At 40.4% G+C, this 14,803-nt stretch overlaps 1 protein-coding gene across 1 annotated transcript; it reads right to left on the reverse strand.

Moving 5' to 3' along the window:
* Nucleotides 1-224: 224 nt before the first annotated feature.
* LOC149148904 (putative protein phosphatase 2C 68) lies at nt 225-2,617 on the reverse strand. The gene is made up of 4 exons (XM_089438832.1): nt 1,702-2,617; nt 1,251-1,598; nt 811-916; nt 225-696 (listed from the first exon to the last, which is right to left on the reverse strand). Exons 1-4 carry the CDS (start codon nt 2,281-2,283, stop codon nt 371-373), a joined length of 1,362 nt encoding a protein of 453 aa, XP_089294958.1. The 5' UTR covers nt 2,284-2,617; the 3' UTR covers nt 225-370.
* Between the last annotated feature and the right edge of the window lie 12,186 nt (nt 2,618-14,803).

Raw genomic sequence — 14,803 nt, forward strand, 5'->3', positions numbered from 1 at the left:
GTGTCCTTTTAACTATATCAATTATACACGTGTCCTTTTATAGTACCGACGAGAGGAAAAGCTGAAAAAAAAAGAATCTTCACGGTATCGTGCATACTGATCTAAAGAGCTTGTTATGGAATTGAAAATATGTCAGACATGGAAGGTGGAGCGGGCTTCGAATCCCGTTCCATGCAATTTTCAAAATTGCTTTCGAATCATATTTAAGAAAAAGGAGAATGGAATACAGCTGTTAACAGTTTGTACATTTAAATTTGTATTTGAAAACCAGAAATTTGCCAGATCTTCATACATAATAATACTAACACCAATAAAGATGCTGTGATAAAAAAATATCGTACCAAGAAATACATAATAAGGAATGAATAAGTCATCTGCTCTGATGGCGTCGGCGTCTCTGTAAATCCACGACAACTACGGTAATATTGTCTTGGCTACCTCGAGCAATCGCCAGCTTTGTCAGCAACGCTGCAGCGATAGCCGCGGGAGTGTCATCTCGGCCCTCTGCCTGAAGACCGCTGTAGCTTCTGTGTGATCGACCCGACAGACATCTCCTGGCAACCTCGCACACGACTTCGTTGGAGAGCACGTCCCAGAGCCCGTCGCTTGCCAGAATTAAGAATTCGTCTTCGTCGCTTCGGGCATTGATTGTCACCTCTGGCTTGGCGATGACATAGGGCTTTAGGTATTTGTCGCCTGCATGAAAGTGCCAGGTAGGTTCTTTAAAGCGCCGCGTAAGATAATAATAAAAAAGGAGGTCCCGATAAAATAGCAAAATAAGATATTGAATAATGGCCGAGTTAGGCTTACCTATAGCCCTGGACATGGCCAGGACGCCAAGAACGCGAGGGCCGTTCCAGAAAAATACGCGCCCGCCAGCTGCCTCTATGCGCTCCATTTCATCCGGCCGATCTGGCTGCAAATCGAACCAGAAATTAGCGTCTAAGACTTTATTCAGCAGGAAACTGCACTGGTTTTCATGAAATTTAAGCAAAGTTGAGTAAATATTCATTAGAGATTTCATTATTGTAGTAATTGGCGTCTAAGACTTTATTCAGCAAGAAACTGCACTGGCTTTCATGAAATTTAAGCAAAGTTTAGTAAATATTCATTAAAGATTTCATTCTTGTAGATACTACACTGCCTTTCTTGTGATTTTAGCAGAGTTGAGTAAACTTCATAAAAGATTTCATTCATAAGGAGCAAACTGTAATGCTTTTCATTTAGTTTTAGACAAAAAGGAAAGATACCTTGTGATCTTGTGATAAAACGACAGGCCTTCCGCCTCGCGACAATATGGCCCGCGAATCGCCACAGTTAGCGACGACGATTTGGCTAGATCCAACAATAGCCACCACTGCAGTAGTTCCCACAGCCTCAGATGTTATTCTCTGCCCGCAAGAACACTCATTATTGCCTTCGCGGGTTATGCAGTCATTTCTGCACACAATACCGCCGGATAAGATCTCGGCGTCCACTCTCCCAAAACAAGCGCTCGTGAGCTGCTGCCATTGCGTCTCGTCCTGCGCGTTGCCGCCGAAAATTTTCAACTCCTCCGCGAGAACCTCATGGAGGCGTTCTTTACAGAACAAGGCCGCCTGTAAATTAAAGATATGAGCACATTCATCATTTTGTTGAAGGTTGTTGAAAGATTATGAAGAAAATGTACGGGAAATGCAAATAAAACACTGCGGTACGTACCTGCGATCCGCCATGGCCATCGTAGACGCCAAAGAAGTGCAGCGCCGGATCGCTCTTCGTATTGCTTTCATTTTTTGTGCAATTAAAAGCCGGGAGAATTGAAACCGCGTCCTCCATTTCTCTTCGCCTTCCACATACCGACACAAAGGCGTGTTCTGGACAAATATTATCAACACCTACACTGCAACCATCGGTTCTGTCAGCGGCCTCTTCTTTGAGTCCTGCCGAACCAGTTTCCTGCAGCTTCGCTTCGCTCGTTAACGGAAAAGCCGAAAGACCTGCCTTTTCCTCCTTTCCAGACGTCGAGGCATCGTTTGTGGCTGGATCCAGCTCGATTCCTGCCCCCGACATTGAGCTCTCGATGGCGTTCACGCAGTCCCTGGCAAAATCACGGCCCAAAATGGTAATTTTAAGTCTTTTCCGTGACGTTTCAGTGGGCTTCACGATGGGAGACGTTGCGATAACCTTAAATTTCCGGATCTCCATGCGCCTTCGCCTGGCCGCGCGAGACTTGGGCTCGCATGGCAGCGGATTCTTCTCCGCTATGCTACACGGGCTCCTGCAGATCTCTAAGCCTTCCATGCCAGAAAACCTCAATATATACCGGACTCCACAAAATGTTCTTCACCGGCAGACAACAAAGAAAAATCCCTTCAAACTCAGAAACTGCGCTTTCAAACCCTAGACTGCCAATTCAACAAAAACGGCCTCAAAATGAAAAATCCCTGTCAACTTCACGCCAAAAGGCACAAATCTACTCCCTCTCCTACAGTCTCCCTGTCCTCACGTACAGACTCGCAGCACATCAGAAACCTGTACACAAACATCCCCGGGGGTGTCGAACCCAGGACCCTTTTAAATGTCCCAAGCCTCGCAATAACAGCGCATCACGCAGGCTGGCTCCCCTTCCTGCTATACGGGGGAACGGGCACGGGCAGGGGAGGCGAGGAACTGCCCGCGCGGGCTGGGTAGGTTAGGTGCGACATAGTGGCGGTGAGACCCATCCGCTGTCCTCACCACCGCCCGATACCCGGCACGTGGAAACTAGACCATCAGACAGAATGCCAAGTGGCGAGCATCGGCCGCTCACGGAACTGCTATCTTTAGTTGTGCCGGGCTCCGCTGTTTCGGACACGTGCTCCAATAGTAATTCAGCAGGTGTTTTCTTTGAATGTGACACGCACAGAGTAGTACAATGCAATGGAGGACGCATGTGGTCCGCATTGCTGTCACTCTTTGGTTGCCAAAAAGAAATATCGCACCTAAAGTTAATAATTAAACTCTCGGCTACCATTTCCACCCGCCACGTGTCGGGCCCAGCGCCGTCGCCAATAACTCCTTGCTTTAATCACGATTATTATTATTTTTTAATCATTATCCATTTTATCATTAATTAATTAATATTCCTTGCGACCAGTCATCCACGACGGTTCGAACAGGCGGATAAGAAAGGCCAACCCCCTCGCACTCTCTCATTCGTTCCGTTATTTCCCGATTCACTCCCTTCCACGTAACTCTCAGATCTCATCCCGATCGACCGCCATTTCCGCATTCCCTCGCCACCGCTCTCCAACATGATCGACCTTTAACCCTGTGGGGCCTAGTCAGAGGTTTAGTTCCGGAAGAAGTCAATGGACACAAAAAGTCTCATAGACGTAGAGTTGACGACGCACCACGTGGACGAAATCAATTGAAACTGTTGTCGCAAGGAAGGAAGGAATCCACGACACATTATATCATTTCTGGTAATAATTTAATCGATTTTTAGCTTATCGAGATGTAACTAACACGAGTTCGATTCTCGCGGCTTCCATGCAGTTCAACGATCGAATCCTGGTAGTGACACGTCCGAAGAGATTACCGGCTTTGCAAACACGCGACTCATAAGGTTAGGTATTAAATACATAACGGTGACCACGTGTCGGGTAATCCAATGGAAAATATTAAATATATATTTCGTTTTGTTGTTTGTGCAAAACCACTAATCACCTGTTGTCTCGTTAATTTGTTTTTAATCAGCGCTGGCGATTGTAACCACATATCTCACCCTTGCTTAAGTTAGACAAACACTAAAAGCAATTATCGTGAAGATGGTAGTTGTTCAACTCTCGGAAGTTTCTTTGAAAGCTTCTTCTCTATCATGTTAGTGAAGAATATTCTTTCCTTCTAAGGCCTTTTACCATGAATTCTACTCAAAGTCACATCGCATGTATGTACAATAATTATTGGTTCATGAAGGATTCCGGGGATATGGTTTTGTTAGGGGGAATATCTACCCTATCTCTCATGTTATTGCACTGCACGAAAGATAAATGTTGTTGAATACGATTCTGGATTTTATTGGGAGGGGTTGTTTTTGGGCCACTAAAGATGTGATGGAGCACATCTAGAAGTTCAACCCCTAGAATAGGGTTAGCATTTCAATATATCTCCCTATCCACATATATTTAAGAAAATCCTTGTGTGAGGCTTTTATGGGACGCTTTGAGCTTGTATTTAAAAATAAAAGATTTTATATAACTAAATTATTATTATCTATTTGTTTGATTTGATTTTATATTTTGTGTGTTTTAACATAGTTTAAATAAATTGAGTGAATAATAAGAATATTTGATTATCGTGGCTTTCTTGCGGTATTCCTCCTGAAATCACCTAATTGAATATATCACTTTGCTAACTAGGAATTATCTATCTGACTTCTTAACCTAGGAAACTCTATAGATTCCCTAACGCTCCAAGCACTAGTCCAAAACAACAATCATAATGTATCCAAGTTCTAGGTGCCAAACACCTTCTCGATGTCCAACTCCAAAATCTAATGTGCATCATCAATTTTTCCCTCCCCTTCCTCTCGACCCTCCCTCCCCATAATTCTTTGAAACTTAATATCACCAAAATGACCCCTTCCCAAAACAAAAGTTCCTTCCAATGCTCTACCCCTAATTATTGTCCTTCCTGTGAACTCCCAAATTATCTCCCTTCATTATTGCTACCTAACTATTTTTGGGCCTACACCCCCTCGCCCCACCCTACCCCCACCTACTCTGTTGTCCTAGAGTAAATGCCTCAGGTGGTTACATCATTCACCCACCATTTAATCAATGCAATATAAAATAATATAATCTTTAAAGGTCAGTTCAATCAATGGATGCATAAAATCCTAATTAATTTAAATATTAAATTAAATCATAATAAAATTTGAATCATTAATAGATTATTAATTAGGATTATGTTACATTTATATTAATTTAGACATTGTCGGTAGTGATGTCTATTAACCTATTAGCCTTAGATTGTTCTTTGTAACAAGCTCATGTAATTAACCACTAAGTCATTAATTAAGCTTAAGGCTAATTAGTCATCTAGTATAATAGACCATAGAATAGTAGTATATTCATATAAGTCATTGGTATGTAGTTAGCATATGCATACTTCATACATATACCAATAACACTAATAAGATCCATCAATCAAATTCAAAACAAAGAGGTTAATAACTTATGATAGCCTAATAGGATAAAGAAGTGGACATTACATACACCCTTCCTTTAGAAAACTTCATCCCAAAGTTAGAGTTAAGAGGATACAACATTTAAGGAGTAAAATGACAATCAAACAAAATCGAAACAAAAAGAAGTGTGTAGTAACCAAAACAAAGTAAAAGCATAAGAATTATATCCTCCCATCCTTCCTAACCTACTTCCACTCCCATTCTAGTTATCCTTTTGCAATACTATGGCATTGGCTACACCAATCCAACAACTAATAAAACAAGGTGGAAGCATCGACTATATTGACCTAACTTCCCCAACAGACAACTGGCAGTCGCCATCACACATCTAGGGGAGCATGTCCATCATAGGCCTCCCACAACTCCAGGTTTGGAGGTTACACAGTGGGTAATGCCTCCACCCCTCCTTAAAGAACAAGGGTCAACACCCTAACATGAACCACACTTTGATGTTGGTTCTGGATGCTTGTCATCGAATTATTTAGTTGGGTAGTCATGTTACCAGTAAATCTACACCTTACCCAATATCATAATAGTGCATGTCAATTAATACAATGTACATTATTACCATTACTCATTTGATGTCTTGACGTCAGCGAGTTACTACTATGGTTCTCTAGCTATTACATAGCCCCATTCCAATCCTACAAATTAGTTCTTATCCAAGCATATGCATAACAATATATATGTGTGTGTGTCTCTGTGTCCTCCTAATTATCATATTATCAAACCCGATATCCACGTACCAAAATTTCTCAATTGACATCAACATGTTGGAAGTAAAGCATACATTAAATAAATCATACATTAGATATTTTAATCAACAAAAACATAATTTATTGAGTGCGTTTTCTATAAATAAGTTGATCGGTCTAATTTTGAAATGAATAATAGTACATAGCATTCGTAAATAATACATCATGAAAATACAAATAGGGCCTCAGTGTAAGTAGTTGTCTAGGTCAAAATGGGGCATCACACGTAAAAAAGTGGGGGGTTGTCTCGATGTAAAGTATTTGCATCCTTCTAGATAGCAAACCCTAGCCTATAATTATCCCACTGGACCTTAATCTAGTCCACCAAGTGATGCCTAAGTTGTCGAACTTTACGGTCCAAAATGCATAATAGTTCGACCATAATGGTTCCCACATCTAATACTCTTAATTCTCTCCAATTGAGCTTGTGAGATTCATCAAAAACATAATTTCATAGAACAGATACATGAAAAACATCATGAGTTTTATGCAAGTGGGATGGCAGTAGAAGACGATACGAAACTAGTCCAATTTTCTCTTTGATCCTAAAAGGTATTATAAATCAAGGTCACAACTTCATCCCTCTTCCAAATTAAATGGTGATCTTGTTGGGTCAGATACGAATAAAAATTTGGTCCCCCACCTTACAACTTTGATTGGTCTTATGTGCACCGATATAACTCTTGTCTATTGTGTGCTTCCTTTAACCTTTGTCAAATCTAAATCACCTACTCCTCCATTTCTTGCACCAATTTAGGCCCTACTATTACAATGTCCACCAAACTTTCCTAACTCAATGGTGTCCTACATGGCCTCCCATAGAGAGCTTGAGGAGGAGGCATCTCGATTGAACCATGGTAATTGTTATTGTAGGTGAATTCTACCAATGGTAGGTATTTCTCCCATTGAGTTTGATTATCCATAACATACATTCTAAGCATGTCTTTCGTAACCTGATTTATTCTTTCAATCTATCTATCTATTTTTGGATGATATGCAGTGCTCAATTTTAATTGAGTCCCTGATTTTGACTACAAACTTATCCAAAACCTAGATATAAATTAAGTGTCTCTATCATAAATGATCTTTAAGTATAATCCATGCAACCAAATATTTTTTTTTATAAATACTCATGCCACATCAAATGACATCATAAGTGTCTCTCACTGGGATGAAATAGTGTTAGGTCCCTATAATACTAGTGATTCCCCAATTATTATTGTCATTGTATCCCTTATTATTATTTTTGTGCCCCTATTATCCCCATATCGTTATTAGTGTGCCCCATAGAAGCCCACTATTGTTATTGTTGTGCCCTTACATTATTATTGTTATGTCTGCTTTTATTAAATTGTGACCCCTTAGACTCCTATATATAGAAAGGAGGTTTTGTCATTTGTATCATCCAAGAATTATTAATTTGTGTAATGTAAAGGAGGTTTCCCCCTCGAAGAGGCTGATTTTGAAGTCGTTTATCTATCTTTTCTTCTATTTTGTGAGCTGGTTGCATAACATTTGGTATGAGAGCTTTGGATTTTAGGGTTTCGCTGCTCCAAACAGATCATCGCGGCATTTGCGCTATAACTTTTTTTCTACTACGTTTTAGAAGCTGAAATTAAAACCCATTTGAGTTGAAATCTCGATGAACCTCGGGTCTGAATTTCAGATCTTTTCTCACTACATTTTTGGAGATATGATCCAATGAAGTTAGGGTGACCTTGGGAAAAGTGTCATAACATTCTCTCTGAGCATCAGATTGAAATTCCGTAAGAAGTTACATAAATAGGACGGACTATAGTTTTCTGTGTATCGTTTTCAGATCCGAAGGTCGAAACAGTGACACATGGCACTTCGTACAAGTTTGCTCTACTAAAAAAAGGTATATAATTAGGTCATCTTGGGAGATTGGGCATAACTCTTTCTTAGAGAATCCAATTTTGATAAGACTAGTGGCATTAGAAAGAGGACTCAGAGGGCTACCGAAGGATGAAATTTTAGACCTTGGGGATCCGCAGTTACAAAGATACAACATATTCAATATCGAGCTCCTACAAAGCGAAAAAAGATGTGTAGTCTTTTTAAAATTTTGCATAAGTTTGGGTTGAAAAATTAGTTTGAAGTGATTCAAAGGGAATAGTGAAGCGTAATTATCATTAATTGATGCCTCGAAGAAATAAAATGGAGACACCTAGTAAGAAACCTGAAATCTCTAACATGACTCATGAAGAAGAGGAAGAAATGCAACATGATATATCAAAATTACGAGACCAAGTGCAACAAATTTCACTCTCACAAAAGGTAACAAAAGCTAAGATGGATGGTTTAAATAAAGGCATGGAAGCTAAGATGAATGGTGTGGAAGCTAAGATGGATGGCATGGAAGTTAAGATGAATGGCGTGGATGCTAAGATGGATGGTATAGAAGAAAAACTGAAAGGCAACATGGAATATTTGAAGATAGATTTGACAAATTTGCTACAAGAAATGCTTACTAATGGTGAAAGGGTAGTAAAGGAAACACATGATAAGAACAAAAGAAATATTAATCATGATTTCATAGACTCTAACTTTGGATTGAAAACCCACCATGTTCCAAAGATCGATATGAGGAAGTTTGATGGCAAGGTACCGTAACATGGATACTACAGATGGAGCAATATTTCAATCTCCATAATGTGCAAAACACACAAAAGGTACGCATTGCAACTTTATATTTGGAACCAAATTAGTTTGTATGGTATCGATACTTTTCTCTCGTAAACAAATTGTCACTTGGGCAATTTTTACGGAAGAAATGATATCAAATTATGAGGATGCAAAAAGCAACACCTTTTTTAGCCAATTGATAAATCTCAAACAAAAGGGTTCAATGATGGAGCACATTGAGGACTTCCAAATAAGGGTAAAAGATATTCCAACGGAGCATAGGATTGATGTGTTCATATGGACTTCAAAGGATAACATCCAACATGAGGTTCGTCTTTGGGAACCTGATTCATTGGAGAAGGCATTTAGGTTGGCAAGAAAAATGGAAAGAAAAATTATGGCAACAAGGAAACCTACCACTCACAACTATAAATATGGAAGTGTTGTTGCCACTAGCCTTCCACAACCTACAAGGTTGACACCACAGTAATTGGAACAAAAAAGAGCAAAAGGGATTTGTTACAGTTGTGATAGAAAATATACTAAAGGTCATAAGTGTGCTTAGAAGAAATTATTTTACATAAATTGTGAAGATGAGGAAGAAAAGGAACAAGAAATGTCAAAAGAAGAGGATATACACGAGGAAAAAACCCTAGAGAAAGAAGAAATGAATCCGACCATATCTTGTAATGCATTGGCCGGAATTACCACTCCTCAAATTATCAAGATAGAAGGACATATAAAGAAGAAAAAGGTAATAGTGTTGATTGATTCGGGCAATACCCATAATTTTATTCATTGTAAGATAGCCAAGGAATTGAATTGCTTCCTATATCCAGCACTAGAGTGTCAAGTGATGGTTGTAAGTGGAGGAACCATAAATTGCTCTAGAAAGTGCCAAAATATCAAGCTATCCATGGGAGAATATGTATTGAATAGCCCAATGATTTCCATTCCAATGGGTGGTGTTGATGTTGTACTAGGAGTCCAATGGCTACAATCTTTGGGTACGATAGCTTTTAATTTTCAAGAAATTTTCTTGAAATTTTCTTCGAAAGGAAATGAAGTTGAATTAAGTGCTATCGCAGGGAAATTGGCAAAGGTAATCAGCTCTAACAGAATGACAAAGCTTCTAAAGAAAGAACAACGAGGTGTAATTACACAATTATGTTCGCTAGAAGTTCCCACATCAAAGTCATCTATTTCTCCAGATCTCCAAAAAGTCTTGGACAATCATTCCAAGGTATTTGAGACTCCCAAAGGCCTCCCACCTATTTGTGATCATGACCATGCTATTCATTTGATTCCAGGAAGTGTTCCTCCAAACATCAGACCTTACAGATATCCCTATGCCCAAAAGAGTGAAATTGAACGTATGGTTGTAGAAATGCTAGAGGCCGATATAATTCAACCTAGTCAAAGTTCTTTCTCTGCTCTAGTAGTATTGGTGCATAAGAAGGATGGATCATGGCGCATGAGTCGAGATTATAGGGAGCTCAACAAGCTTACTATTAAAGATAAATTTCCCATTCCTGTCATTGACGAATTATTGGATGAATTGCATGGATCAATTTACTTCACCAAGTTGGATCTTCATTCAGGATATCATCAAATCAAAATGAAGACTAAATACATTCCGAAAACAACATTTAGAACTCATGAGGGTCATTATGAATTTTTGTTCATGCCTTTTGGCCTTACCAATGCACCTTCTACATTTCAAGGTTTAATGAATTCCATTTTCAAACTATTCCTTAGAAAATTTGTTTTATTATTTTTTGATGATATACTAATCTACAAGTCTTAGAAGGATCATGTTCAACATCTTGACAGGGTGCTCAAACTATTGGAGGAAAATCAATTATATGCAGAAAGCTCCAAATGTTTCTTTGGAGTACAAGAGGTGGAATATCTGGGTCATATTGTATCTCTTGAAGGTGTTAAGGTATACCCTAGAAAAATTAAAGCCATTAAGGAATGGAAAATCCCCACATCCATAAAGCATCTGTGAGGATTTCTCAGGATGACAGGGTATTATTGCAAGTTTATTAAGAATTATGCGAGAATAGCAACACCTCTAACAACATTATTGAAGAAAGATTCATTTTCATGGACTCCAGAAGCAACGAAGGCCTTTGAACATCTTAAAGAGGCAATGTGCCAAGTGTCACACGGAATCTGTCAAGGGTGCGGACACGACTGACCTTCCTAGAAGTCTAAGACATTCTAATGACAAACAAGACAAAATGGAGTGATCTTTCTCTAAATACACCTTTTACAACATGAAAACTACAAGTGTTTAGGCTTACCTTATTCCAAAACGCTGTTGTTGAAGTCCGTTCTTGACGATCCGGATGAGCTCCTCCTTCAAGTCAATTCCTGCAACCACAAACAATCAAACAATTACCAAGCACTTGCATTTCATATAATAAAACATATATTCAACATGCAGACCAAGGAACACATGAAATAACTCATTAACACAAGCTATTGAGAAAAATAAACCAGTTTGTATTAATAACGAAACAAAGAAACTCTTACAACCTGGCCTTGGTGTTGTGCAAATTCCTCCCAGGGTCCATCAAGGGTTTTCCTCTACTTTGACAAAGCTCACCCTCTCCCAAGTAGAATCAAGTGAAGACAATCTCTCCTCACAAAGGCTCTAATGGAAGACCTAAATCCTGCAGCATTTACCCAAAGAAAATGTATAGTTCCAACCTCCTCTCCTTCTGGCTCAATGCCTTCATTTATAGTGCTGTAAAGAGGTTATTCAGGTCCACTATCAATGGGATCATCCCCCTCTATGGGTGGGATAGCTCCCTTATTGATGGGATAAGTTCCCCCTTAATAGAGATACATGAACCAACTGGAGGCGCATCCATTTCATCAAACCGACCTCTAGAATGTTCTAGAAGTAACCACAAGTAACTTTTTCAAGATAAAACTCGCGCATTTTGCCTTTTACAGAGGGACGCACCTGTCCCTTAACATACAGAGCGTCTATGGACGCGGATTTTGTGAACATGGTCAGCGTCCCCGCAGGTAAGGCTAGAGAGAACCTGCGACCCCAGAGATAAACATGATTTTTACAAGACTTTCTCTCTTCTTTGAGTTTGAGATGGATAACAGAGGCATGAGACTTGCCTAAGAGGGTAGCATGACTTGTTGATTGGAGCCATACTAACTGTAAGTAGTCAAGGTGACATTTTTTAGTGTAACAGATTGCCCCCTAAAGTGCGAAGCCTGGAATAGAATAGGGTTTTGTAATTCTAGGAAGGGTGAAGCGCTTTATCATTTCAAGGATTGCCTTGTGGATGGCCTGGTTGGAACCTGCAATTTTCAACACAAAATACATGGATAAGATTATATCATCACTGAGGTAGGCATTCCCATACTCAGATTCAAAACTTTAACTAATGGACTAACTATTCTGATACAGGAATGATCTTGCAGTACATCATTTTTATAGACTTTTGTAGACACAGTATGGACGCAGCCATCTGTTTATGATTAGTCTACATAGATAATGAATACAAAACTCCTCGCAGCCTGGATGGTAGAAACTAGATCCAGGGTCTTCACTTCTACTTCCCGAATTGGTACGATTCTAGCCATGTGATTAAATGATTCGATGTCGAACATGGTAGAAACCACTTGATTACCAGTCAATGATGTAAACTGTTAACAAGCGTGAGAGAAACCACCAGTAATGTCAATGGTTCTCAAAGTACCAAGCACAACCCGTGAAATGTGAATAGATGTTTTGATGTCGAACACTTCACGGAATCCTCTGATCGAAAGTCAATGATGTAAACTGACGTCAAAGGCGAGAAACCTGCCATTGATGCATGCAGACTTCAAGGTACTGTCGATTCCTAAGTCATCTTTCTAGATAATGTGTCGATGTCGATAGAAAGCGACCCGTTGCAGGCAAGCCTGCAACACGAAATCATTGTTCAAGTTGAAGAAATGTTGCTGTAAGGACTGACTCAGGGATGGTCAATGGATGACAAGTATTTTGCAGATGAAAGTTTTGCTTGCAGACCTCTTGAACACATAACGACACAACAGATGGTTTGGTGACGAATAACTCAAAGTTGATCCCTGAACCCGGTTAAAGATTTTCAAAGTGATTTAGTCAACTGTGAGGTAAAAGATTTCCCAACCCAGGTGAATGAAAAGTGTCGTGTTCAAGAGCGGTAATAAAGTTTCTTCTGAGGCAAAAGGTGACAAATAGGTTCATTCTTCTCTTTTTTCCCCCACCATTTCTGGCAAGTACCTCTTTATTTTTAACAAGCTTGAGGAGGATAACATATGCTTGATTATAAGCTCATCCTTCGGACGAGTCCAACCTAGTTTAAATGCGAACCCTAGGAAGGAGTGGTTCGTTCCTGTTTGTAATTGAACAGGTCCTTTACTGTAAAAGTTTAACGAGCCCAGTATAGGAGAAACTCGGCGTTTTTCAATTTTAGAGAGTCTGAAAAACTTAAGGAAACTCCACGTTGAACTTTTTCGTATATTTGTGTCCCTCAAGCCCGAAAAAGTATAAAATAATACCTGGGGGAACCGCTTGATCTTGCGACCAAGGAGTACTTTCATAATAGTATCGTTGACCTGAAAAGTAAAAAGCGATCAAAGACACGTCGTTTTATTTCCTTATCGAGTTTGAAACGACAAAAACCCGGCAATCTTTTCCTGATTTTACGGTCAGAAAAGAGCTAAAAGGGGACCGTCTTTTAATTCCGTTTTAACGAGTGAAAAAGAAACACTCGGCGATCTTTTCATGTTTTAGGAGTCAGAAAAGGGCTTAAAAGATGACTCTGAAATTTTGTTTGTGAAAAATTACAATTTCCCTTGAAATCCCTTCGTCCTGCACAAAAGCGACACATTACTCATACCTGTTTAAAATAGGCAAAAATACATTTGAAAACATCTTTTCATGGTAAAAAATGAACTAATTCATCCAAAAAACCTATAAAAAGACCTTTTACCATGTCATTTTTACCGTTTCACTGTTGAGGTTGAAAAAGGAGCTTTTGACAAGAAACTTCCCGTGGTTGCTGCGGAAAATCTGACCGTCGGAATCGAACGCCGCTTCACCGAGGTATTTTACACATCCCACTCTTCATTTTTATCCGTTTAGTTTTTTGTTTTTGGTCTCTGTTTCATTTTTTGGGGGGGTTTTGGGTTCAAAATGCGCCCCTCGGCGGACGCAGGTGCCCTTCGGGTGAGCCGCGTCCCCCGACTTTTTCTCACACGGGAAAAAGGTCTGGGGACGCAGTCCGCCTTCAGGCGAGCTGCGTCCGGACGCCCTGTGCTAAAAAGCCGGGGTGCGTCTTCCGCAAAGGGCGCATTTCAAAACCCTAACTCTCTCAAAAAACCACCAAATTTTCTCAAATTAATTTCTAATTGACTCTTTTGATGTGCAGGGCCCAAAACATGTTAGACTGGAGAGAGAGAGAGCACGTAGAAGACGATGAAGCTGCGATTAACCACCAACCCTCTCTGGATGCCTTAAGAACATGTGGATTGTACAAATATTGGACCATACCGGGCATGAGGGGCCAGGTAAGATTTTTGGAATGGCTAGTTGAGCGATGGAACGTTCAAGATCAATGCTTTTACATTGGAGGGCACCAGCTCGAGATAGAGCCCTCGGATGTATACTTTCTCACTGGCTTGCCAAACAGAGGTGAGCAACTCAACCTTGCGGGGACCAGGCCGGGTGGCCAATCCCTTGATGATCTCCGCGAGGAGTGGTGCAGACCAGGGACTCGCCATAAAAAGGGCGTGGAGATAAAGCACATCGCTCTGGCGGAACTTAGAGTTATTGCATTTACGGTCACTAGGATTTGTGGCGCGGCCGCCTTGCACATTGCTTCCGGATCCCAAATGCGGATGGCAGTTGACTGTTACCAAGGCACCATCTTCAACTGGTGCGAAGCTGTGTCGGCTCATATGAAGAGCCAACTAACCAAGGCAAAGAACGGACGACTAAAGACTTTTGGATATGGGCCTCTAGTCGTGAGCTTTGCCTTGGAGAGAGTTCCTATGCTGATCCCTCAGCAACTCACAGTTGATGACTTGGGTCCTCGGGAGCCAAAGCTTGTTCGATGGGTTGCGGTGATGGCCCGGCATCCTGACGAGGGTGCTGCAGTGGTTCGATTCTCTGACAGTTACTTCGACTGGC

This window comes from Pinus tabuliformis, chromosome 9 (assembly GCF_031772625.1).
Source record: "Pinus tabuliformis cultivar Carrire ecotype Pingquan chromosome 9, CPIR1, whole genome shotgun sequence".
In the NCBI taxonomy this organism is placed as follows: Eukaryota; Viridiplantae; Streptophyta; class Pinopsida; order Pinales; family Pinaceae; genus Pinus; species Pinus tabuliformis.